The sequence below is a fragment of the Eretmochelys imbricata genome, chromosome 1, assembly GCF_965152235.1.
Source record: "Eretmochelys imbricata isolate rEreImb1 chromosome 1, rEreImb1.hap1, whole genome shotgun sequence".
Lineage (NCBI taxonomy): Eukaryota > Metazoa > Chordata > Testudines > Cheloniidae > Eretmochelys > Eretmochelys imbricata.
Window position 1 is genome coordinate 54,192,096 of NC_135572.1, and position 27,029 is coordinate 54,219,124.

The window sequence follows — 27,029 nt, forward strand, 5'->3', positions numbered from 1 at the left end:
AGTGCTGCAGATGTCTCTGCCTTGTTCCCCAATAAGAGAGAATAACAGTTTTACTTTTCTGCTGTTGTCTTCCTGCATGGCCAGGCCAGTGTGCAGCTGAAACGCCTCCTTTCACCAGGTACATCGTTGGGCTAGGTTTGTGTCTGCAAAAATCCAGGATTCAGTGGGCTTCAGGCCAAGATTCATGGATCACGCTGCCAGCTTCTGCACTGCAGAGAACGCACAACTCAGATATTGCCATCACGTTTCATTCACAAAGTGAAACTGAATGCCAGTTAAGTTGAACAAGTGGAACTTTATTAAATCCTTTGTAGTGTTCTGTCCACATGGCTGTGCTGCTTCCAATCTAACTCCATGCATTCCCTATTCTGCTGGTGTCATGTCAATAATAGTCCCTCAAAGGAACATTGGACCTCTGACTCGAGTTCCACTGATAATGATACAAGTTTCACCACAGCTATTCAGGCAGCCAGCCTATGAGCCAGCTGGCCTGGTAGTCTGGAATCTCTAGGGTTCCCAGTGCTTTCAGGCTCCCTCCTGTGAATCTGGAAGCCAAGCTTCAGTTATAGCTCGGGCTCCTGGTGCTTTCAGGATCCTGACTCCAGGAACCCTGGAAGCCCCACTATGCAGGCTGCCCCAGAGTCGCAGAACCTAGAAGCCCGGGGTCCCTAGTCCTAGTGCAGTCCTCATAGGACTGCACAGGAGCTGCAAATACTTGGAAGCCCAGAATCCCCAGCTGCAAATACTTGGAAGCCCAGAATTCCCAGCCTCAGGGCAGTCTGTATGGCAGGGCTGTCCCAGAGTCATGGACCCTGAAAGTATGGGCTGCCTATTAGCTCACCAGGAAACCAGGCAGGTTTCCATCAGAACCCTGCCAATTCTTCAGTATAAGTTTGTCAAACCAGAGATGTTTCCTTGACACATTGTGGGTCAACTAATCAGCATTTTCTGATGAAACAGAGATCCTGACTGACTTGACCACACATATATTGTCCATGCTTACTTACCTCTACTTTACTTAACAATGGCATCATATACATCTCTTTGCTAGTATATGATGTGTAATTTACAAAAATGATTAAACTTTTATCCAGGCTGGTTTATTGTACTGTTCTGGGTATTAAAGATATCAATACTTACCCTCTTTGGATTATATTTCAGAAGCCAAGTAGGCTGTCCATTAGGTTTGAATAAAGTTAGTTGAATGTTTTCAGATATGCTAAAGGCATTATTGCTCTAAAACCTGGAAAACCTAGGTCTGGAAAACCTATTCTCACATTGATCCTTCAGATTTTGCATTTGAAGCTTTAAAGCTTTTCTACCAGGTATCAAGGAAAGGTGGTGGTGGGCCGAGGGGGGTGGGGTGGGAGGTTGGGGGGGGTCTTCTTTCTGCTGCGGAAGTTTAGATTCTAATTTTCAGAGGACAGTTTTATCCATCTTAGTTAACATGGCTTTTATTGCCTGACTGAAAAAAGCATAAAATAATGTTGTATTCCATGTTGTTTTAAGTTGACCACAAGAGACAAATCTAGTAATGCTCCTCCTGTTTTTTTAAAATCAAATTAAATAATTTAAAATAAAATACAAGGTCTTATGAATTGATCATACTGAATTCATGGAGTGAGAGAATGTCCCATGAGTTCTGTCTGAGTGAGATTATATTACTAATTTCCTGAGCAGTGTACATTAGTGATCATACCCTCTTTGGGAGCTCAACTCTTCCTTGAGGCCGAAATGCACAGCGTTGCTACATCTTGAACACTCCATCTGTTGCAATTGCAAATACAACACTGATGCTCCTAAAATGCCATACTGAACATATTTGTTTGAAGAGACAGTATTTACAATAGAAAGCGGCAAATAAGGGAGGAATAGATGACAGGTAAAAGAAACTAAAGAAGCAGATGTTTAGGGCCTGATCCATCTCCTGTTGTGGTGACCATGAATGAACAGCCTTCCTCAGTTTAAAACAAAAATAAACATTTCTTTTTAGCTCCTTTTGGGGCCTGTGCATGAGAAGGAAAAACAATAGCCTCTCCCCAAATAAGCTATAGTAAATCGCTTAAAAAACACTTGACCAAATTAGTCATTTAGACCCACATCCTCAGATATTTTAGGCATCTGGTTCCCTTAGAATCATTGAATCATAGACTATCAGGGTTGGAAGAGACCTCAGGAGGTCATCTAGTCCAATCCCCTGCTCAAAGCAGGACCAACACTAACTAAATCATCCCAGCCAGGGCTTTGTCAAGCCAGGCCTTAAAAACCTCTAAGGATGGAGATTTACCTCCCTAAGTAACCCATTCCAGTGCTTCACCACCCTCCTTGTGGAATAGTGTTTCCTAATATCCAACCTAGACCTCCCCCACTGCAACTTGAGACCATTGCTTCTTGTAACCTTACCCTGGTTACAACTTGGGTTGGTTCCATGTGCAATGGAAAGATCAAATTATACAATACAATGATTAGGGCATATCACAGGGTATCTCTGTTAGGGGGCTTATTCCTTCACCCTCTCACGTCCCTGGTCCTGCTTGCATGAACAGAGAGCAACAATACCCGAAGTCCAAAAACGCAAACAATTTGATGTTTATTGGGGTGACCTTCCAGCAAGCTTAAATCCAAGTTCCTTTTTCCTTATTTTCGAATCCCAACTTACTTCCTGTTTACCCCTAATTTATATAGTAATAGCCTCAGCTATACCTTAACTGATCATTTTACTGAAATTTACCTAACCAATCCTAACTTATTGTAACATGATTAGCTAACCAATTATATCCTACCACCTTAATTAGTTTACACCCAGCAAAATTATACAGCAGACAGAAACAATTCCATGGGAAGGGAGGTGGACTAGATTACATCTTTAATTTATATCTGTTTACTTTTCCCCTTTACAAAGTTAGATAGCTAATATGTCTCTTTGTGATCACTGCACTAAAATGAGAAGAAAATGGTACATACTGTATTGTGCGAGCAAATGCCAAGAACTGGATCAGACAAATGTATTGCCTTATTTCCTTCATTTCACATTGTGTGACTCAACTCTGACTCAAGCCTACTCCTACACCACCCCGTTCCCTCCACACATCCCCTTTCCAGGCCATAATTATATATTCAGCTGGGATACAGAAAGGAAATGGGTTTTTCACCCTACTGCCCAAATATGGCAGAATTTGAAGCAGAGGTCTAATGGGCTAGTCCCTTGCTTCGGTATCATGTGTCTGCGAGGGAAGGCTTCCCATGCCCTTAGGCAAAGATGTTGCCAAAGAGGAAGTTTTAGAAAGATCAGAAATTTTGTAGTATTTGCACTTTCACACATTCTGCATCTGTCTATAGTTATAGCTAAGGTACAAGATTCCCTCAGAATTGTTCGCTCCCCAATTATAGGGTTTGTCCTATAACTGGGTAGGAAGGTATTTGCAGGATTTCTTGTTTAACCTTGACCTAAAAATATAAAACAAAAGAATGTCAAATTTCAGCTGAATGCCCCAAATAAACAGATAGGGTGGGAGTCATTCAGCACACTATAGTAGTGATTTAAAATCTGAACTTTTTTGTTTTCCGGGTCCACAAAGTGAAGAGTGGTTGCAGATCTGTGGCTCCTGCTCAGTGTGACATATGGTTTTGCTCCCTCATGATATCATATCCAAGGCAAATAGTGCGGGAGCATGCCTTCCGACCACAGGCTTTCCCAGTGTGAGCCATGTTAAGAGGGAGAGCAGGAGCACTGCAACAAGGGCAGTGTTGGGGTCAGTCTGTCTGCATAGTGCTGAGTTACAAGCTAATGCTTTTCAGGGTGGCTTATTTTTCTGTTCTTTTTGGCTGCTCCTATTGTATTAATGTTAATGGGAGCTGCACTCAGGGACTACAATTTTGATCCCTAGTATTTCTCCGGCAGAAGAGGGGAAAATACTTACTTCCACCAAGTTTAATACTAATAAGGGTAGTCAAAGAAAACAACAAGTTCCATCGCTGGAGCTTACTCCTGCTTGGAAATCATTGCATGGTAGGAGCCGAAAGCATGAACATCTCTGCAAGCCTAGATTATTATTATTGTGGTTCCAGTTGTAAGCTCATTGGGACAGGAGCCATCTTTTTATTCTGTGTTTGTACAGCACCTAGCACAATGGGCCATGAGGGGGGGTTCCTTGTATCTGAAGCTCCAAAGAAAAAGAGGTGCCGTTCACGGTTATGGTTTTGGTCCAGCTCAGTGTGTGAAGGCTATGGCTGCTGCTAGAGGCCCTCCTGTGGTAAAAGTAGCACTTTGGGAAATGTTTATACAGCTGTATCAGACCATATAATTTGCACTAGCAATTATTTCTACTTTACAAAGTCCTACTGAAATGAATAGAACGCTTGGACTTTTGATTTGGATAATGAGTTTGTACAGTAGAAGTATTATAAGGCAATATTGTTTGAAGCGACATAGTACCAGCTGAGCTTACTGCAGTTGCTGCCACATCATGGACTAACAATGTCAATCTGTGAACTGTTGTATAGCTAGCCTAACAATCAAAGGAAATGAAGAACACAAACATAGAAGCTATACTGTGAGGTATATTTTTAAAGGACAGAATATTCAAATCCAACATTTACATGCAAAACTCACATGAGCTCACGGTTACCTGTTTTTCACATGCAAGGGCACTTATATGCTGTAGGGGCAACTTAGGAACTTTAGAAAATGTGTCTGTAAACATCTGGTTTCTGATCAGCTCACAAAATCAGGGAGAAGGTGCCATCCATGGTTAATTCCACCTTTGATATGTACTTCCTGGGGTACAGTATATATGGTAATTCTGTCTGCTGGGATCCCCTAACACAGGACAATACAAACTGTAAAACCTACCACAAGATAAATTTAAGAATGGAATGGCTACCTTACTGTGGTGTATTCAAAAGTTTCTATGGGCTTTTCTTTAGTTTGTAGTGTACATTTTTATATTTATTCTATCTTAATAATATAGGACACCAGTCGCTGCTTAAAAAGAAACGTACTGTTTAATTTTAAAAATACTCATTTTGACTAAGACAATAAATCACTCATCATTTATGAAAAATACTATCAGGTTTCTATTATACATTTGAATGTCTAAGTATTTTGTATAAAATCATCCATTAGGTTCCCCCAAACTCTGTGATGATCCAGAAAACCTCTGATAGGTTTGCCTTTCAAATATTCCTAGCAGTTTGTCATATTTTTCTAATATTTAGGAGGATTTTTTTCTGAAGTAATCTCGTCCTTAGCAAATGCAGTTGTAATATGAAGGCAGAAGCTACTGAGCAATTGTATATTGAAGTGCATAGTTTGTCCACATTTGGAAAAAGCAGATGTTTGGAGAAATAATAGCTGGTACTGATTGTGGATTCTTTCAGAATAAACAGTCATAAAATTGTAGCAAGCCATAAACATTTTGTTTACTATAAGAAAGGAAACATTTTATACAACCCAATTTTTTTTGCAAATTAAATGTTAACAGTGTCACCAGTAGGGTCATAACTATATGGGGGAGGAGGAAGTATATTTAAATAACCAAATAGGAAAATTATTCATAATGTACAGTTATTAACACTCTTTCAATAAATAAATGATATATTATGTTTTCATTGATTTCCATAACATTTGAAGCAAATCAAATTTCTACCCCTTTAAATACTTGTATTGACAGAAACTGCTTATGGATTATTATGCTGCCCATTATCTTTAAGGAACTAAAAAAGTTAAGTAAAGGCTTACAAGATTAAGCTACTTTTTATTTGCATAGAAAAATATTTATCATAGGAGTCAACTATCATATGAGAGAAATTGCATTAGTTTTAATTGAAAAAAGGTAGCTAAAAAGTTTCTGTGGGTTATTGCAACAGTACAAGAATACAAGATTAAAAAATGTAAAACAAATTGTGAAAGCTAAAGCAGGCTACAAAACAGAAGGTTCCTCTATTGTCTTTCCCACACCTAATTATGTTACAACTTCATGTGCCATGGTTGTTGACTACTATAAAGTGTAATTCTATACTTTCTAATATAACTTTTAAAACATCCTGCCCAAAAAAGCACTTTGCAAAATATATATATTTGTATATGCTCACTCCCACTTGCATCACAACCTCGTTGTTACATAATCATCTTGAACAACTGTCTCTTCGTTCATCTCCGAGTCACTGGTAATGTCCAACTTCTTGTCCAGCAAATCCTCTGGTGTGGGGGGGTCTGAGTCCTGTACCTCTGTCTTCTCGGTTTCCACAGCACAATCATTCTCCTCATGCTGTGAATCCAAAGTCTCGCTGTCGGTTTGCTTATTGTTTGTTAGCATGCACTTTTCATTGAGACCTTGGACGCTTAATTCACAGTTCATGACCAATTTTTCCCCTTCCAGTTCAGTAGTTTTCTTGCATTGTTTGTCCACCTGTTGTTGTGAAACTTCTTCAGACACAGAGTATATTTTATTTGCACTCAGTTCCAGAGAGCTTGTTTTCGATCGTCTATGAAATAATCCAAAGCTTTTTATGTCTGTTACAAAGTTCACTCTCTTTTGTTTCTCCTTTATGGGCTTGGACACCATCAGTGCAGTTCCATTGCTTATGTTATGTGGTTCAGAGGCTATAGCAGCTGATCTTGGATGAATCAGTGTAGTTATGTCAAAAAGGCTGAAGTTCTTTTTCTTTACTTTCTCATTTCCTCCATTCTCACGGTTTTCATCAGTCTCTAACAAAGAAGAGGCTTCTTTGTTGATTTTTGAAGTTTGCAAATTAGAAAGCTTGTTTCCTTTCAACAAACCCAGGACTTCAAAACGAAAGCTGGAAATATCTTGCTTTAACTCCTAAAAAGTTAGGAAGATATAGGAAGCATTTAAAACTTGGGAAGCTGTTTTGGTTTCGTTTGGTTTTCTCTTTGTAATAAAGAACACCACCTGAATGTTTTAGCAAATATGTTCATTTGTAAATACATAGTATTATGGATGTTAATTTTTATTTTTCTCTGACATCTTCTAAGTGCTTTGCAAATGCTTCTGATCAGTCCTCACAATTCCCATGGAAGGTGAAGAAACAAATATTAATACTTCCCAGAAGAAAGCCTGAGAGCTTACATAAATTGCCCAAGACCCCTTGTCCAAATCACTGGCAGTGGTAGGATGAGAACTCTGGCTGTCTTACCTCCCAGATCTATGTTTGGCTCACTAGACTGTGCTACTCCTATACAGGCAGAACATTTTCACTGCTATTCCTTAACCCACCGAATGTTATTACCCTTTACAAGGTGCAGTAACTTCCAGGTGGATGGCCCCAGGAACTGTGTGTTTTAAGTGTATCAGTGTATCTGGGAGTTCAGGAAGTGGTGCTAGTGGGTGCTAGGGAGAGTCTGTGAGAGTGGAAAGGCACAGTAGTGAATGGAAGAGGTGTGGTGGGTGAGGTCATCCTCTCTCCCATTAGCTTCATCAAGATCTGTGGAATTTAATCTTTGATTAAAAGAAAGGAGGGAAGGGGGGATCTGTGACCCTAAGAGCCCCTCAATGCCAACTGCCAAAATGTACAGACAGAGGATGACTGGATAGTTTAAAGAAGCTTCCAGCCTTTTGGTTTAGCAAGTTTAATAGCTGAATTTTATGGTTTGTCACCCAGTGACACTAAGAATATCATTTCCTCTGAAGTCCACAGTTTGAGGAACCAGGACCAGTATAACCTCATCACCCTTCCAAGATCAGGTCATCATCAAATGATCTTTCCTCACTTTAGCACTTAACTGCCAGCATCATATTAGCCCTGATACACATAATCCCCAACACACTGTTGTCATAACACATATCTAAGAGGTGTCATGTAAGGTATCACATGTAAACTGGTGACATGCTGGTCCCAAAAATCCTTGTGTGATGTATGAACGGGATGTATACAAAGAGTTATGTATGTGTGCTGGAAATGTGTTCTTAAAATGCATTTCACAGGCAGTGTACAAATCAGGCCTGCTCTAGACACAAGAGTGTGGATTCCTCTCTCTGACGAGCTTGATTACAGGCAGAGGACAGTGAAAGTACATTTACATATAAGGTAAACCAAGCAATCAAACTAATAAGCAATGGAGGAAAGCACTTAGTGAACTCTCTAGGGTTGTGAGTCTGCAATCCAAGTAAGTCTGCCTGGCTTTTGAGACAAAGACAATGGACTTCGGAAAAGATATGGGGAGAAAAAAGACATTCTGGTTATCCATCACTTAGGGGACATAAGGAACAGCACTCTCTGAGCCTGGGAAAGTTTGATTCTCCTGGCCTGAAGGGCAGGAGCTGCTGATAACTTGCTGTAAATGACCAAATGTTTTTGGCAAAAACATAAGTTGCTAGAATTTAGTTTTAGTCACTAGAAAGTGTATTTTGTTTTGTTTAGATTGTAACCATTCCTGTCTCTTTCTCTCTCACTTAGTATCACTTAAATCTCTGTTCTTTGTTAATAAACTTATTCTTAGTTCTACTATAAACTATCTCATTGCTGTTAGATTGAAGGATAAAGTGAGTCCTCAGCTATCCTGATGGCTCTTCCATCCAGCCCTGTACTCCATGGCAGAAGAGCTCATTTTCTGTGATGTAGAAGTATTTCCATCTTACTCTAGCAGTCCGGTCATTCACACAAGCTCTACTGCACTTTGGGATTCCCCGACACAGAGAAGATCCCCAGCTAGCCAATTGAGTTGTCTCGTTCTTCCACTGGAAAAAGCCTGGTCCAAAATGTTTAAATGATTGGCCCAAACTGACCTAGTAATCCATTGGCATAGCCAAGCATAGAACACAGATCATTTGACACCAATCATTAGGCTATGCTGCCCATAACTGAAAGTCTAAAGACATTGTACTGGAAAGAAAAAAAAAGGAGCAAGATTTTGTGTGCATAATGTATGCGTGTAGTCAGGGAAGTCACACAGACTGTCCTCTAAGCTGTAAGTGAATGGTAGTTGCATGATTGTTTGTTTGATGCTCTGTAGTCATTTGACATTTTATTATTAAATTGATAAGCATGAAACTAGTCACCTTAAAATTCTCTTCTGTGAGTCCTTCTTCAGTTTTGGCATCTCTTATCATTGCGGCAACGTATCGCTTAACGAGATTTCTCATCACTTCCTAAAAGATTTAAAATAATGTGTTAGTTTCTCTGGCAATGCTAACTGGACATGCAGTCACTGAACCAACTGCACTTTTGCTTCCATTTCTAAGTCACTACAAAAATTTTAAAATTCCTAGAGCCAGTCAAAATGTTTCATCAAAGTGTTTTCTGAATGAAAAATAATTGTTTCAGTTAAAGAATATGTGGGGGGAGGGGCAGGGTAAATCTTCTCCCATCCCTCTCTAATAATTACCCATGCTAAAAAAAAAACAAAAACGAGCCTTCACCTGGTATTGATGATGTCTCCTCAAATTATCAGCGGCACGCCTCTGAAAAGAAATAGATTGAGATACTGAGTGATATTAATGCCAGTGAATTATTTTTGTATAAAAAAAAGAACAACTTCAACAGCTGGATGAAAGTGGCAGGACAGCAATGCTATGCACTGGGGCAAGTGACGTGGAGGACTGATTCGAGGTCTCTGGGAAGTTTTGGTACTGGTGAAAGGACCATCCTGGAGCTGGATAGGAGGGAGGACTGCTGACAGGCAAAATGAGAAGTGGATCCTCTGTGTCTTCTCCATATTGCAAAGGGGAGATCTGTGCAAGCTCTAAGTAGGACAGGGTGGAGTGGAGCATAGGATCTGTGATCAAACTGAGACGCCCTCTGCACAAAGGGGCTGGGGAAGGATAATGGCTACTATTCTGACCTTCAAAGCTAGGATAGTAGCTATATAGGGGCTGAGTAGTGCCCCATGACTACCCCACAAGTTAGAGAGTGAATTCTTCCTCCTCAACCCTGTTAGCTTCCTGCACAAAGCCTGATTGCTCATGCTCGGTGTGGTGAAGAATGAATTTGGGGGAAAGAGAAAACCCAAGTAAACTTTTGCACTGTAGTGCAAAAGCAGTCTCCTCAGATTAATGGTATGTTTCATCTCTGGATGAAAGGGTCAACACTGGGTCATCAGCCAGACTCAAAATAAAGCCAAACCTTTCCAGTTTGCCAGATGGACAATGCTCAAATGGTGGACAACAAAAAGAGGCTTCACAGGAAGAAATGTGTAAAACACAGCACTACAAACAACAAAGCCATGGGCATCTCATCTGATTGTACTCAGATACCTAAGGGGTCTCAGGAAGAAGGAAAAAAATAATTTGATTCTTACTCTGCTCATGAATTAATGATCTCCTCAATAACAATTCAGATGGGCTCATTGAAGTCTTTGCTTATTCTATACCTTTGATTGTCCCTAGCTTATATTAACAGATTCAAAATCCAGAAGAGAAAATTGTGACCATCTAGGCTGACCACCTGTATAACACAGGCCATAGGACTTTCCCAAAATAATTCCTAGAGCAGATCTGTTAGAAAAAAATATCCAAGCTTGATTTAAAAATTGTCAGTGTGGAGAATCTACCACAACCCTTGGTAAATTGCTCCAATGGTTAATTACCATCACTGTTAAAAATTTATGCTTTATTTCCAGTTTGTATTTGTCTATCTTAACTTCCAGCCATTGGATTGTGTTATACCTTTCTGTACTAGATTAAGAAGCCAAATATTTGTTTCCCATGTAGAGCAGTAGACTGTAATCAAGTCACCCGTTAATCTTCTCTTTCTTAAAATAAATAGATTGAGCTCTTTGAGCCTATTGCTATAAGGCACGTTTTCTAATTCTTTAATCATTCTTTTGAATCCTCTCTGCACCTTCTCCAGTTTACCAACATCCTTCTTGAGTTGTCGACAATAAAACTGGACACACTATTTCAGCAGAGATCGCACCAGTGCCAGATACGGAGTAAGTTAGTGAGAGCAAGATTGATTTTTTTGATTTTTGCCTCCTACATTTGTCACCCCAAATGCAATTGGATGTCTAACCTATGGCAAAATCTGTCTAGGATACCTGACAAAACCAAAGTTATAACACATTAGGCATTCATATATTTTCTCCAGCTCTTGCAGTCAAGGCTGATTTACAATTTACTTATGATTGGTAACATTCCTGTACTAGTGGATGGTTTGTAATTTGTGATTGAGTTATCTTTTGTAATTTACTGCAAAGTCATGATGAGACTCCAGCAGGGTTGGGTTGGGTGGACAGGGTTGGGTGGGAGGACACTGCATTTTCTGTTGTGGTAGCTTCTCTGAAAAGACACTGCAGAGAATGGTTCCCTAAGTGAGCAGCTGCCCTCTAGTTATTCCAGTGTTTTTTTCCTGATTAAATTTCTGTGTCTTATGTCATTTTGTGCATGCTAAATACAAGTTACTATGTCCCTTCTAACTCAATCACCTGTAGACTGAGTGGAAATACATCCAGTACTATGCGCACAGATTACAAATGTTTCGGCTAAACCCCTTTGCAGAGAAAGGGATGTAGCTTTCCCCCACTCTGCATTAAAGGAGCTTTGCTCTTGCAATGTTTTAAGGTGGGCCACCAGGTGGAGATGTCTCCCTCTTGTTGGGAGAAGACTGAGGAAATCCTAACGGCATTAGGGTTCATGAAGACAAATCTGATTCACAGAGGATTTGGCAATCAGGAAAAAAATCATTTGAAGATATTACTGAAATGTGTTTAACTCAAGGTAAAGGTAGTGAACCCAATAAACAAAATAAATGCTGACTCCTGCATTGCAGAAAACACCACCACAGCTCAGCACTGTGGGTATTTACAGTGAAATACAAAATAAACACATCAGCCCAAGTTCAGCCTCCCTCAGCTTACACTGCTTGGAGCAAGATAACACTGATTAGCCAGATCAGTTATTTACTGATCCTGCACCCACTGAAGTCAGTGGCAAAACTCCCAATGGAGCAGTGCGGTGACCATTCAGCACACAGCCTGGTAACACAGGATTTTGGCTGACAGTACTAACCATATTTTTCAACGTGCTAATCTCTTCAGAATATTTTTACCACCACTACAATATGTATTTAATGCACAACACTGATAAACTGGAGAAGAATAAATGTGTTCATGTGTACACATATAATGCCAAACTAGTGTTCTATGCCTCAGTTCTCCCTCTCCCATTAAAATGCTCAGATCCTTTCTTCAGCTCCTAATTCCCTTTCTCTTCTTCCTCACAGCAGAATGGATCCTCGCCTTCTGCAAACTCACTGCCATGAGCTTTCTACCCACTGCTGATTCCCAGTTCAGGTTGGGAACTGTGAAAAATGTGTGCCAGAAACCTATGTGAGTTTCCAGCAGGGTGAGGGTGATGAAGAGTGGGACATGTTACAGATAAGAGACATGCCTTACCTCCCAACTCTAAGAAACCCCTCTGACCTCCCACACTAGTACCCCTATACAGTCCCCTAAAACTCCTTAGAAACAGCCAGTTCCCAGGTGTTATCTACTTAAGAAACAGATAGTTTCCTAAAGGCTAAGGCCCAAATTTTCAAAGGGAGCCTCTAATTTTGATTGCCATATTTTCTGGATGCCCACACTTCAACATGCAAGATGTCTGAAGTGACACACTCAAAATTACAGACTTTTTTGAGTATGATGGCTCCAGAGCTTAATTTTTGGAGGTACTGATGATCTCCAACTTTATCTGAGGTCAACAGCAAGTACATAAGGTTCTAGGTGCTTAATGCTGGCCAGGACAGCCAAAGACTGAGGTCACTTGTGAAAATTTGTCATCAAATCACTCAAAGTAAACTAAAATCTTGAGGTTAAGGATGTTTTCCCACAAGGGACTATATAGTCTGCTTCTTCTCAGCACAGCTGTGTCTAAAACTTTCAATATGACTTCACTCACAGCTTTCCCTTTGCTATGGAGAAAGCTAAATTAGGAAATGTTTACAGGTCAAGATTTAGGTGGTTTTTTTTTTAATAAAAAGATAAAATTAAAATTGTTGCTGCCAAGACTCAAAACTTGAAAGCTGCATACATGCCAAATGTTAATACCTTAAAACAGTCACTGCTTTCCCCTTTGCTTTGTTTAGTGCTCCACTCCCAAATGGACCTCTTTGAACAGTCACTTTCATTTAAGCAAGAAAAAGAGTGAGAATTCAAAAACGTTTGATTTCGATTTTTTTAATGAATTTTTATTAAAGAAAAGTTGGTGTTTAAGTGCAGCTCAGCTGTATGTGAAGTGCAGTTGAAAGGTGTGGGTAGAACAGCCATGGGCAAAAAGTTATATATATATTAATCACTGTAGCAGAGAAGGCATGCCCATGTGATTAAAGCATGGCAGTGGGCCCTCTAAGATGCCGGTTCAGTTCCTAGCTCTACCACAAATTTTCCTTGTGATACTGGGCAAGTCACTTAATCTGTCTGTGCATGTGATAAAAAGAAAGGTAATAATAAGTCCTTTCTGATGTCCTGTGTCTATATAGGACCTGGCACAAACCTCATTTGAGAGACTCCAATCATTACTTTAATAACAGTAGTAATAATTTCTATTACCCCATTTATTAAATTGCCAGCCAATCAATACAGCTTTGTAGACTTGGCAGTAAAATCTATTTACTGGTCAGAAATGTAATAATACTAAATTATTTTTAGAGACATGATCTTTTTCTGGCCAATTGTTTTTCACCTAGAAATTTTCATAAAGGTAGAATTCAAATTCAAAGTCTGGCCTTAACATCAAGGAGCTCAATGGTCTGGATCCAGGATACTCTGGGATGTGTACCATGCTTGACAGTGCCAATCTTCAGGAACAACACAGCTGTCCATGGCTAGGGTAAAGCTTGTCTCTGAAGGAGACACTGCTTTCTCTGGGGCTGGTCCAGGGCTGTGCAAGAAACTCCTGCACAATCTAACCACCACCTCAAATGTCACCACTTTCCGTTCCAAAGGCGATTGCACTCCTTTGACCTAACCTTCACTAACAAACCACAGCAGATACATAAAAACTAAAACCTCACATTATTTTCCCCTTGGAAAGAAAAGGGTGAGAAAAAAGGAGAAACATGTGACAAATGCTAGTTGCATCACTTAATACATGCTGGAAGGTGCTCAGATAATGGGATGAGGGTGGTATAAGAACCTGAGTAAAATGGAATAGAGGTAAATGATCATGCAGTGTTGTTGTAGCTGTGCTGGTCTCATGATATCAGAAACACAAGGTAGGTGAGGTCATATTTTTTCTTGGAACAACTTCTTTTGGTGAGAAAGATAAGCTTTTGAGCTTACACAGAGCTCTTCTTTCTCAGTCCTAAAGAATAGCTCTGTGTAAGCTTGAAAGCTTGTCTCTCTCACCAATGGAATAAAAGATATTACCTCACCCACCTTGTTTCTCTTAAATGCTTATGTAAGTCAGCAGCACGAGGAAATACACAACGTGTTCCTAGCAAATCCCTTCCCCTATATGTCCTTCAGACTACTTTGAGTTTAAAATTCGGAATGGAGAAATCTACAAGTGGGTGATGGTGATAAAACACTAAATAACAGCTCTGAAATTTGATTTCATCCTACATCAATAACAAATCTGGATAGTGAAACATGGCATATAGTTGTAGGAAAATAATTTATTCCAACACTATTTTTTTTTTATGAATTAGGGCATATATTTCAAAAGTGGTCACAGATTGTGGTTAGCCAAGTTGAGTACTTTAATTTTAGACACCAAAAGACATTGATTAGTGTCATAAATATAAAGGGAAGGGTAAACACCTTTAAAATCCCTTCTGGCCAGAGGAAAAATCCTTTCACGTGTAAAGGGTTAAGAAGCTAGGATAACCTCACTGGCACCTGACCAAAATGACCAATGAGGAGACAAGATACTTTCAAAAGCTGGGAAGAGGGAGAAAAACAAAGGGTCTGTGTGATGCTTTTGTCGGGGACAGAACAGGAATGGAGTCTTAGAACTCAGTAAGTAATCTAGCTAGATATGTGTTAGATTATGATTTCTTTAAATGGCTGAGAAATTAAGTTGTGCTGAATAGAATGGATATTCCTGTCTGTGTGTCTTTTTGTAACTTAAGGTTTTGCTTAGAGGGATTCTCTATGTTTTGAATCTGATTACCCTGTAAGGTATTTATCATCCTGATTTTACAGAGGTGCTTCTTTTTATTGTTACTTCTATTAAAATTCTTCTTTTCAAGAACTGAATGCTTTTTTTCATTGTTCTTAAGATCCAAGGGTTTGGGTCTGTGGTCACCTATGCAAATTGGTGAGGATTTTTATCAAACCTTCCCCAGGAAGTGGGGTGCAAGGGTTGGGAGGATTTTGGGGGGAAAGACGTTTCCAAACAATGCTTTTCTAATAAAAATAAACCCAGGTAAATGTTTGGTGGTGGCAGTGGAAGTCCAAGGGCAAACGGTAAAATAGTTTGTATCTTGGGGAAGTTTTAACCTAAGCTGGTAAAAGTAAGCTTAGGAGGTTTTCATGCAGGTCCCCACATCTGTACCCTAGTGCTCAGAGTGGGGAAGGAACCTTGACAATTAGTCTGGAAAATGTAGGCCTAAAAAAGGTCAATAAAACTGCACTACAAATCCATAGTTAATAAAAGTACATCAATGCAGCTACTCTATATTGCTTAAAACAGCAGCATACTAGTTATCTTTGAACAGGGGTAGTCAATTATTTTTTGTCAAGGTCCAAATTTCTTAGTCAAGGTACAGTCAAGGTCCAGACTACAGAGAAACATTTTTATACCACAATAACAGTAATGATAATAATAAGTAAATAAAAGCTTTCGTGGTCCGTTCAAAAGCATCTCGCAGTCTGCCTATTGACTGCCCCATCTTAGAGATGTGCAATGAAGTACTAACTTTGAACCATTTTGTGATAATAGTTAAAGACAGTACTGCATATACTGGGCTATGTCAAAATGACATTAGCAAAAATAAAAACAAATACATAAAATAAATATAACTGTGCAATAATTTTTGAAGGTACAAGACCTTTCTGAATCAGCATTTAGTATTAGAACCTAAGTGCTGGTAAATTACAATTGAACATCACTGGTTTTTTTACACTGTCTGTGAGCAAGCTGCATCTGTGCTTGGAGTAGATGACCTCAGAACAGCTGAGCAGTAGAGGTGGTTGGGTCGGAAAATGGAATTTCCATTCTGTGGAATAGTTCAACATTGTGAAATCTTCTTTCATCCCAAATCAGAATGAAAGGTCAAAATTTACCACAAAATGAAAGATCCAAAATATTGCATGTTGGAAATCTCGAAGTACCCTTGTAGAAATGTTTAGACTTTATCATTTCAATTAATCTATGATATTGTAAACATAAGTCAATAAGATAACATTTTGTTAATTTCCCATCAAAAATTTTGATGAAATCAGTATATTCCTGTAAAATGTTTAGATTTAGTCAAATCAGCTGTTCAAATGATCCACCTACTGAAGAGCCCGCTTTTCCAAAGAAAAGCAATGTGATAGGAGAAAGATTTCATAAACTAGCTGAGTGTGATATTTGATCAACCCAGAGGATAGGCTGTCCACTGCACAGTGGACTCTGGGAGTTGCAGAGAATTTTCATTCAGGACAAATGAAAATTAATAACTGGCAAAGGGAGGTGTATGAAAGACTCACATAGTGTACCCTGCACCAGCCAAGCCCACTGCACCAAGGGGGAATTCACCCTTTTTGGAAGGCAGGCTGTTCAACAGGCTGGTATGTATAGAGCTCAAAAGGAAGTACCCCCAAGAAAGTGTGTGTGTCCGCTCTAGGCCTGATCCAAAGCCTAATGAAGTCAGTAGAAAAACTTTACTGGACTTTGGATCAGGCCTTAGAGTCACAAGCAGAGAAAAACTTCCAGACTAAACTATGTTTCTTCTCACTAGTCATGTTCCAAACAAACAAAAAGGGAGGCTCTGACAATGAGAACTGGTTGGAAAATTCTCCTCAAAAATTTGTTGGCAGACTAAAGCTTTTTTTTTTTTTTTTTTACACAAAAAGTTTTCTGGAAAATGTTGTTTCTTTCAAAATGTTTGTGTTTTTTCCCATGAAAAACCGGAAGACAAAAAAAATCACTTTTCAGTATTCCCCGCCCCCCCTTTTTCCTCCCTTTGTCCTTTGTATCATATAATTTACCAGAAACCAAGGTTTGGGGCGGGGGGCGAGGGGAAGAGAAAGAGGACAGATGAGGGAGAAACAAAACAAAGAATCAAAGATATTGAGTTTTCATCAAAAGACAAAAATAAATACATTTTAAAAAATCACAGTGGATTTTGGAAAAAAAAAAGGGGGTGCTTTTTTTTTTTTTTTTTCAAATTTTCCTATAAAAACCAATGGCATTTTTGATCAATTCTATTTGCAACAAAACCTATTTCACTGCCTGTTTTTAAACACTGAAACACAGTCATAATATGGGCAGGTTGGGTGCCATCATGATATTACCTGACTTACTTTACCACTAACAGTATTTTTAAAACTGCTCTCCAAGTGATTAATATCTATAAAAGGATTCAAGTTAAATTAATTCTGAACTGATATTAATCACTAATCTCTTTAAAAGACTAGTAGATCCCCAGATCCTCTGCTGGTGTGAATTGGAATAGTCCCCCTAAATTTAACACAGTTGTTTAGACCATCTAATAATCTGGCCCAAAATGTTTAATAAATGAATGTTATGTACCCCACCTTCAAATACACAAACACATTGCCACAGTGAGTCATATTTCTCTTTTAAATATAATCCCACTCTTTTTTTTCTGTCTGGCTCTTATCTGCACTTGTTTCTTTATCTTCTGTTACTGGACTTTGGGGTTCATTGTAGTTTTCCATCGTTCTTTCTGAATTCAGCTCATGGGTTTTGTTTTGCTTTTCTTTCTTTCTGAATCAATCTTTCTCTATCCCTGACTTTTCTATGTGAGTTTTAATGTCTCCATCTTTTTTCACTTCTCTGATTCTTGCAGTCTATTTTTCAGAATCTGTTTCAGTGTCATCCTCATACCCCCTTGTATTTTTTTTTTTTGCTGACATCTATTTTCTCCCTTTCTGTGGCTCTCTCTTTTCCTTCTCTGTTCTTTCTTTCCTAGCTACAGTAGTGGCAGCTAAACCAATCACACCAGCCTTTCATGATGCAAATGCTGTCCTACAAGGCCACAGTCTGGAACACATGAATTCAGCATCTTTTCAGGAAATCTGAACTAGTTTCACCTGTCATTCTGCATATCCATCACATGTGAGCCATCTCTGCATACTTGGTTCTCTATACTTCCACCCAGGAGAAAAACCTCTCACTGATTAAAGTGAATGACTGGATATGACAGGACAATGAGTGGGGCAAGTCTAGACCATCATTCATTTGATGGGGGTTGGAAAGAGAAAACAGGTAAGGGGAGAGGAGTATATATGAATAAAAAAATGGCCCAGATAGGAGAATACATCAGATCCTCCTTGTAATTTCCCCAATCCCTGCTCCTGGAGTAAACTTCTGCCTTCATTAAAGTGTGTGGGAGTTTTGCCACTGAATTTAATAAAGCTAGGATTGTATCCCTAGTATATTTCCTTTATAGTTATTTATATGCCCCCCCTTCCCATTGTGTCTAGCACTCCGCAATCTTCATAGTATTTATCCTGGCAACATTCCTGTGAGATAGGGAAGTACTATTGTCCCCATTTTACAGATAGGGAATGACAGCATAGAGATATGTAGTGACTTGCTCACAGTCACACAGGAAATCTGTGTCTGAGCTGGAAGTTGAATCCATGTCTCCCAAATCCAAGGCTAGTGTCCTGATAACTGGATCAACCAGTATTTGCCTCTCTTGTGGGGACTCCTCCCTTTTCCTTCTACTTCTTCCTCTAAAGGTTCCCAATTCCTTATGCTCCATGCATCAGGAGTCTGTGCTGAATGATGATGATAATAGGGGCATGTTTGATCTAGCATGACACATACAGGAAAGTTAGAAAATACTTCTGCCTGCATCGTGTAAGTGCTCTTATCCTCCAAGAGGTTTCCTCTATAATAGGAATGGCTTTTCATGAGCAATGCTTCCAGATCCCTACAATACTTAATAGCACATTATCACACATTCATTATATACTGTACCATACTGTGGCTATATGTTATTTGTCTATGGTATGTCAGTGATACTTAAACTATGGCTTTGGAGCCACAGGTATCTCTTTTGGACCCCACAGGCAGGTCTTTGGCAAAGGTGCAATATTTGACACCACGCTGTCATGTTTTCAAGGTGATAGTGCATAAATGTGTGATACGCGTGTCTCTCTACTTCAACAGCATGCCACGAATGCCACTCACTGTCAGTATGGCACACCACAAAGATATTGTCATGTTCTTCCACCCCATTTCAAACCCAAGGGGACATCTACGCTGCAAGAAGAAGCGTGATTGCTGCCTGTGAAGACATATCCAAGCTAGCTTTGCTCTAGGTCGCTGGAATAATGATAGCCATAAAGCCACAGCAGCACGAATGGCAGCTGGCCTGGGATCCTGGGTATGTTCTTGGGCAGCTAGTCAACTTAAGATGCCTCAGCTTCACTGCTATTGTTATTCAAGCTAACTAGATCAAATCTAGCTCAGGGATGTCTATATGTGCTGTCGTCACAGCTATGATTGCAGTGTAGACATATCTTAAGGGCATGGCTATGCTACAAACTTTTGCCGACGCAAGTTACAATGACATAAAACCGTCGCAGTTAGTATATGGCTTGTGGGTATGCATACTTGTCTCCATGTGTCGACACTGCCCGTACTCACCAGGAGTGCTGGTGAATATGGGCAGTGCCGACACATGGAGACAGTACCGTGCACAGATAAGTATCCCAGTGTATAACTCGCCCCCATCCAGCACACTGTCTTTTGGGAAGTTTTGGCAATGCATGGTGGGGAAGAAACAAGTCACGCAGTGATGACTGGGAGTAAGGGGTCAACTTCCCAGCATGCAACGCTGTACATCTCATAATGCCATTTTTGCACCTTTCTTAAAAATTCCACAAATCTGCGCGGCCCTCCTCACTGTCTGCCATCTCCGACAGAAGCCTGCACAGCTCTGCGCTAGTGTTTTGAGCATTGCAAGCACAGGATGCACAGTCCTGCTGTATTTGCAGAGCGGCAAGAAGAACCAAACCTGGGGGGAACATGATGATTTATTGAAGGACAGTTTGCTGTGGGACATAGCAAGATCCAATTCAAGGTTGTTGGTGGTGTGCCCTGAGCAGCTGCAGATGGTGGAGATCTTCTGGGCCTGAGAAATGAGCACGGACTGGTGGGATCGCATCATAATGCAGGGTTGGGATGACGAGCAGTGGCTGTAGAACTTTTGGATTCATAAGGCCGCTTTCCTGGATCAGTGTGCCAAGCTTGCCCCAGTCTTCCAGCACATGGACACCAGAATGAGAGCTGCATTGACAGTGGAGAAGCGAGTGGAAATCACACTGTGCAAGTCTGCAACATTGGATTGCTACCAGTCTGTGGGGAAATCACTTTGGCATTCAAAAATCCACAGTGGGGCCGTTGTCATATAAATGTGCATGGCCATTAATCATCTCTTGCCATGAAGGACTGTGACTGTTGGCAATATGCACACAGTACATCAACAAAAAGGGCTACTTTTCCATGGTTATGCGAGCATTGGTGGATCACCGGGAACACTTCACCGATATCAGTCTTCGCTTGTCAGGGAAGGTGCACAATGCTTGCATCTTTAAATACACAGGACTGCTCACAAAGCTACAAGCAGGGACTTTCTTTTCCGACTGGTGGATTACCATTGGTGATGTTGAAATGTCAGTAGTGATTCTGGGGGACCCAGCCTACCTCTTGCTTTCCTGAGCCATGAAGCCATAGACTGGCAACCTCAACAGCACCAAAGATAGATTCAGCTACTGACTCAGCAGGTACAGAATGAGTGATGAGTGTGCTGATGGTAGATTGAAGGGATGCTGGTGTTGTTTACTTACAAGATCTCAGTGAGAAAAAGCATCCCAACCATTATATCTGTCTGCTGTGTCTTGCATAATATCTGTGAAGCAAACGGGGAAAAGTGGACACCAGGGTGGAGGGTGGAGGAAGAGTAGTGTCTACTGAGTTTGAGCAGACAGACACAAGGCCTATCAGAAGAGCTCAACACAGAATTATATGGCTCAGGGAGGCTATGAAAGAGTACTTTAACAGTGAGTCACCTTAATGCATTGTGGTGTACTGTGCTCTACCTGGACCTGCTATTTTGGGGCCTATTAGGTATTGTATGGTGCTTGGTTTACATGAATGAATATAACACTGTCAATGCACCTATTCATTTTGTGGTGCTTGCTATACATTTATGATCATTATACTGTGTTTTTTTCACTGATCCTATGAGCTGTGTCACACCATATAATAACAAGTAAGAGGGTGTTTTCAGTACCGCTAGACATTTTGCACCACATTTTGGGAACTAATAAAGATGGATAATTTTCCAAACAATAGAATTTTCTTGAGTAACAAAAATACTACAAAAAAAATTCTTTGCAAGTTAAGAGCAAATACATTAAAAACTTCTTAAATTTTATGGAACAGAGCTTAAGAAGGGAAAGGAACATTCATGTCCATTTTAGCTACACATACGGCAACAATGGCTCTGACACAGTGGTGGGCAACCTGCAGCTGCAGGTTGCCCACCACTGCTCTGACAGGTTCGTGTATGTGAAGTGGTGGCTGGCCTTACTGGCCCCCTGTGTGGAGTGGTAGGGGTAGGGATGCAGACACCTGATGCCACGTGCAAGGGTGATGGCGGTAAAGGAAGGTGCTATACTGGGGTTCTCCATGGTCTGCAAAGGAAGGCAGGAATGTGACTGTTGAAAACGAAGGTCCACAAGAGTCTGCAGTATGTGTGTTTGCTGCCAGAGAAGCTGCGTTATGTCCTGGTGCATCTTCCTCTCCTCTTCCTGCTGGGACTCCTTTCTCCCATCTGCTCTTTCCTTCTCCATATAGTTTGCAATATTCACCCTCCAGGCCCTCTGCTCATGGTCTGATGCAGCCCTGGCTTGCAGGAGCTCATTGAACATGTCATCCGGAGTCCTCTTCTTTCTCCTCCTTATCTAGCTCAGGCGTTCCACAGATATGGAGGGGGAACCCCCCTCAAGGCCACAATGGCAGCAGCTGCAGACAAAACACACAGAGGTACCACTGTCAATATAGTCACAACGGAAAGTGTAAGTTAAGATTCAGAACTCCCTTCCCTTGCTCCCCTAAAGTTTTAAACAAGATGTACTTATTGACACTTCTGCTTCGGAGTGCTTGTGCACCGCACCACTCTCAGCACCAGCCATGGTGAGCATGGGGTGAGGGAAAGGAAGAGGGAATTGCTCAGTTATATGAAACTATGAGTATAGGGCAATGACACTGAATATTGGCACCCATTTCCAAGGTGGCGGTGATTTTTGCTGATATCTCACTCATGAGGGTAATAAAGGGACAGAAAATGCAGGTACTGCTGGTGTCCCGAAGCAGCTCGAGCCCATATTCCACTAGCCTGTTTACTGCAAAGGTGCCTGCAGAAGATAACGCTGACTGGTGTGGGAAATTGTCCTACCGCAGAGAAAGAAATAAGACTGCCATCCCTAGAAAGCTTTGAGAGAGGATTGCTGCGTGCCTCCATGAAAATTTCATCTGGATTTCTCAAGTGCATTCAGGAGCTATCCCTGTGTACATAAGCAAATTCCTGAGACTGTCCCCCACCCGAACCCCCCCAGCCTAACTCTAGACGGGAATGTAAAGCAGATAACAACCATACCTCTCTGTGTTGTGCCGCTATCTTTTCTAGTGCGAGTACGTTAATGAAAAGCTGATAGCTGTGTCCTGTTAAGTTGGGAACTGCATCAGTACATCACTGTAATGGGAAATACATTTACACACTTACCTGAGGTTCCTTCCCCTGCCTCAGGCTCGCCCGTGCTCGACTGCTGGGCCTGACTGGACTGTAGTGGAGTCTCAAGTAGCTCCTGGCTCACGGCATAGCTGAACCCCCGATCTGATGTCCCCCATCTTCCTCCTCTTCCTCCTCGCTGTTCACAGCAGGGGCCTGTGACTCAGACTCCTCGAAGGGATCCAGAGTTGTCTGCAGTGTGGTGGTGGGGTTTCCACCAATTATGGCATGAAGCACTTTGTAAAAAAGTGGGAGATCTGTGGCTCAGCACCAGATCAACTGTTGGCCTCCCTAGGACAGTTCCTTCGCTCTCATGCAGCACCGCTGCTGATCCCTGTCGTCGCCCTTCTCCTGAATCAACGGGCAACCTGCTCACTGAGGTCCACGGTTCTACAGCAAGTCTGTCATTGTGCCTACCCAGCCTTTTCTCCCCACAGGCCCCGGAGACCCAGGTTGGAAAGTGTAGCCGGCATGGTCAGTAGGGCAGTTACACACAACAGTGGGGAATGGCTAGCTGGGCAATCAGGAAAAGGCATTTCACAAATTTCCACGGTTTTAAAATGTGTGGGGAGGGGGGTGGGGGAGGGAAGGAGCTTCCTGCCTCTGTGATCTCTGAGCAGTGGAGTTCAGAATTGTGACAAGAGCCATCAGTGCCTGGCATTGTGAGGCAGCTGCTGGAGGACTGCTGGGGACAATACAGTAATGCAGTTGTCTACACTCATGCTGCCCTGACTGCAACACATCGACCATGGTTCAATGCTGCTCAGGGAGATGGGGTTACTGTGTTGCTCTTGTCACAATCCAATGGACCCCTCCCCTTAGGGAGTCCCCTGGGAAGGCAGATCAGCACTGTATATTGCTAACGCTGTCGCAAGCATCACAAGGCATTTTGGGGAGGGTCAGAGGTGTGTGAGTGGGGAGTGGAAGTTTCCTTTGCAGGTATGAGAGGCTCAGAGGGGGGAGAGAAAGAAGAGAGCAGAGAACGGGTTAACTCAACACTGCAGCTAGCAAGCTCAGTCCGAAGATAAGAAGCTGACTTCAGCCCAAAGCCAGCTACTACCTGCCAAGACAGAAGGGGGAGAGTCCAACCCCCCACCCCCGACTAGCCATAAGAAGAGAAAAACTAAGTGGAGCAAAGCTGCAACGATAACAGCAAGAACAGTGAATGCAAATGAGACGACGACAGCGAAGGCCAATAGAAGGGAAAACAAAGTCTCCGGAGCCGGGATGTTTTGGGAAACAAAGAAGGCCACAGCAAGCCAGTCTGGACTGACACAAAGAGCACTAGGAACAGAGGTCGCGGAATGGAACACCCCCAAAGGAGACCAGGGCTTAAAACCCTCTTGAGAGCTGGAGCAATTCGGAGAGCACAGCAGATCCTTGGACGGCCTGGGCCCAGGACAGCACTCCCGTCCACCTTCCCCCAACCCTCTTCTTCTGATATTACACCCAGACTTGGCCAGTCTGGGAGGCATATGTGAGCATGAAAGTGGATTAGGGCTTGAGGCATTAACGCTTTCTTTCTTCCCCCGAGTGACATGGGAGTGTTTCCAACACTCTCTGCTGTTATTTTATTAATAAAGCTTTAAAATTTAGACACTTGATGTGCCTCGTCATCTCCTCCCCAGAAAGATCCTGTGGCCCCAGCCTGATCAACTGTGGGCCCACGCAGATTGGTAACCAAAATCTGTCACACTCTAATGGGGCACTTACATCGGTGGGAGACAAATTTAAATGTAGCCACACAAGGCAGCTTATGTCAACTTAACTGTGAAGTGTGGCCCAGGCCTACATGACTTTCCAGCTCTGCAAGGCTAAAAACCATCTATTTAGAAAGGGATGGGAAGAGACCAAGTAGGAACCAGGATGGTTTATTCCTTACCCCTATGGTTCCAAAACTTTCAGGTTTCCTTCTAATCTTCTTCTTGCACAGATGTCTCCATGTCCATTTGATCAGATACCAGAGAGACTTGGGGCTTGGTAAAACATTGAAGGGAGTGGGCAGAGTCCCTCCTTCTTCAAAGTAACTCATCCAAAGCTTTGTTCGAGCAAACTTCCATTCGATGTCTGCATGATCCTGTATACAAGAAATATAATAACTAACAAACTGCTAAATTAACAAGGTGAAAAAAAACTTACAGGGGTCCTATAATATAAAGCTAAACATATCCTGACGTGCTAATTAAATGGCTTGAAAAAAACACAGCTGTCTCTTTGTGATAGAAATTTTAATGCTGCAATTGACTTGTTTTACCCAGTAAGAAATAGTCTGGATATTATGTCACATTTAATCTTTCTTGCATTTCTACAGTTATTTAAAATAATTAAATACCTCTAAGACAGCAGAGGAAAATTACAAATAGAAAAAATACTAACTGTCTAGCAGTCTTTTGCTACAGTACCATATCATCATAACAGCATGCATTCTACATGGAGCAATTCACTTACTTTGTGACGTACTAGCTTGAACAAGGCTGTGGGAGCTGGGAAATGTGGTCAAAGTGGGTCCCATTTTGTGGGGGCTCTGTTAATTGCCAACCTCAAAAATTCAAACATCATGAGTGAGGTCTCCCAAAAATCATGCATTTAAAAATAATATTGGATTCTTTTAATTTGTTTTCTGGTTTTTAAGTCTTTTGGATACTCTCAGATGGTGCTTTGAGCTTTTCCTTGCAACCATAAGGGATGGAAACATATATATATATATATTCAAATGAAAGTTGAGATTCTCACCTAATCATATGCCTCCAGGAGCTGGGTATTTAAATAAACACCAACTATAGTGAGAGTTGCAATCAAATAGTGAGAATTGGCAACACTAATTGCTCTCCTGTTTTCAGGACAGTGCTATATAGAGCTGTGGGTTTGTTACCATGTAGGTAGATGTGGGCAGATAACAATTTGCTTTTCCCAGGAACATTTTTGAGATTATATTTTCCCCATTCTACTTCAGAATAAAACAGTTCCCTATACATATTTTTTCAGGGGGAGAAAAGAAAAGAAATTGCTTTCCTTCAAATACCCATTAACCTAGTGATCAGGGGAACTCACCTAGCATAGGTGAGGCCAAGGTTCAGGTTCCTGTTTAGAGCATGGATTATAATAGGCAATTTTTAAAGAGTCAAAATTGAAACAAAATGATTCTTTCAAAATTTTCTTTCACAGAGAATTTCAAAAATTTCTGATTTCATTCCTAATCAGATCAAAACCAAATTCTGAAATCCTTCTCGAAGTGGCATTTATATTCTTCACACAGTTCTAGTCATGACTGCATCTGCCAAGGATCAATCTATTTAATGAGTGTTAAGATATATAAAAAAATAACCCCAAGGTTCTGATTAGGATAAAGAGACAGTTTTCATTAAATGAAAAAACAGGAACAATGCAAGAAAAGTCCAAGGCCTCTACTGCAGCTTGCCTATATGTCATCAAATCAGATACCACTACATCTTTGCATTCACTGTTAGTAGGAAAGCCTGTGCAATGTGTAAAGTCGTCACTTCGTGAAACTACACCAGTTTCTGTTACTGCACTCTCTCCTGCAAGGGATTAGCATTTGCAGAGAGTCTTAGAGCACTGAAGGTGGGGAAGTAAATATTTTAAACCCTCTAGATGTGCTGGTCTGAAGACGCACCAGATCCTGCTATACCTACTTAAGCAAATCTCTCTTTAAAGTGAATGGGTGCTTTGCTTGAGCAAGGAATGAAGGATCATTCCTACATCTACATTTATGTTTGTCCCAATGGCTGAAATTTTCAAAGTTGCCTAAGGAATTTGGACAACCAGTTCCCATTAATTTTATCTTTATGCTCTGTAAGAATCACTGGATATAGTACTAACCATTGATTTGGCTTGAAGTTTGGAAAATAGCCTTTTAAAACTTAATCAATCTTGAGTGTTAAATAGAAAATATGCAACTAGCCTGTTGCAGATTCCTGATTCTCAGGGCAGACCCTGGCTAGAACAGTCTGCACTAACCTATGCCAATCGATAGCAACCCTGATACACCCTGCCCCTCCCACAACACAACTGCTGTATCAGGAGCAGCTTTGCACCATTCAGAATTCTGGGAGAATTCTCATCTGGCCAAATCCAGCAGTTTTCTAGTCTGTTTGTGCCTGAAGGGCAGTGCAAAGGAACTAGAAGACATCAGA

At 41.1% G+C, this 27,029-nt stretch overlaps 1 protein-coding gene across 6 annotated transcripts in view; it reads right to left on the reverse strand.

Annotated features, from left to right (window-relative positions):
- Positions 1 to 6,104: 6,104 nt before the first annotated feature.
- The window catches only part of TRPC4 (transient receptor potential cation channel subfamily C member 4), a 134,926-nt gene continuing 114,001 nt past the window's right edge, over positions 6,105 to 27,029 (reverse strand). For 2 of the 6 annotated variants that reach the window (XM_077806624.1, XM_077806599.1), the window contains 4 exons: positions 24,758 to 24,952; positions 9,381 to 9,422; positions 9,021 to 9,110; positions 6,105 to 6,824 (listed from right to left, as the gene is read on the reverse strand). In XM_077806624.1, coding sequence (XP_077662750.1) covers positions 6,105 to 6,824; positions 9,021 to 9,110; positions 9,381 to 9,422; positions 24,758 to 24,952 — 1,047 coding nt within the window. Of the gene's footprint in view, positions 6,825 to 9,020; positions 9,111 to 9,380; positions 9,423 to 21,726; positions 21,735 to 24,750; positions 24,953 to 27,029 lie in introns of all 6 variants that reach the window. The other 4 variants (XM_077806606.1, XM_077806596.1, XM_077806617.1 and 1 more) reach the window with 4 other exon arrangements.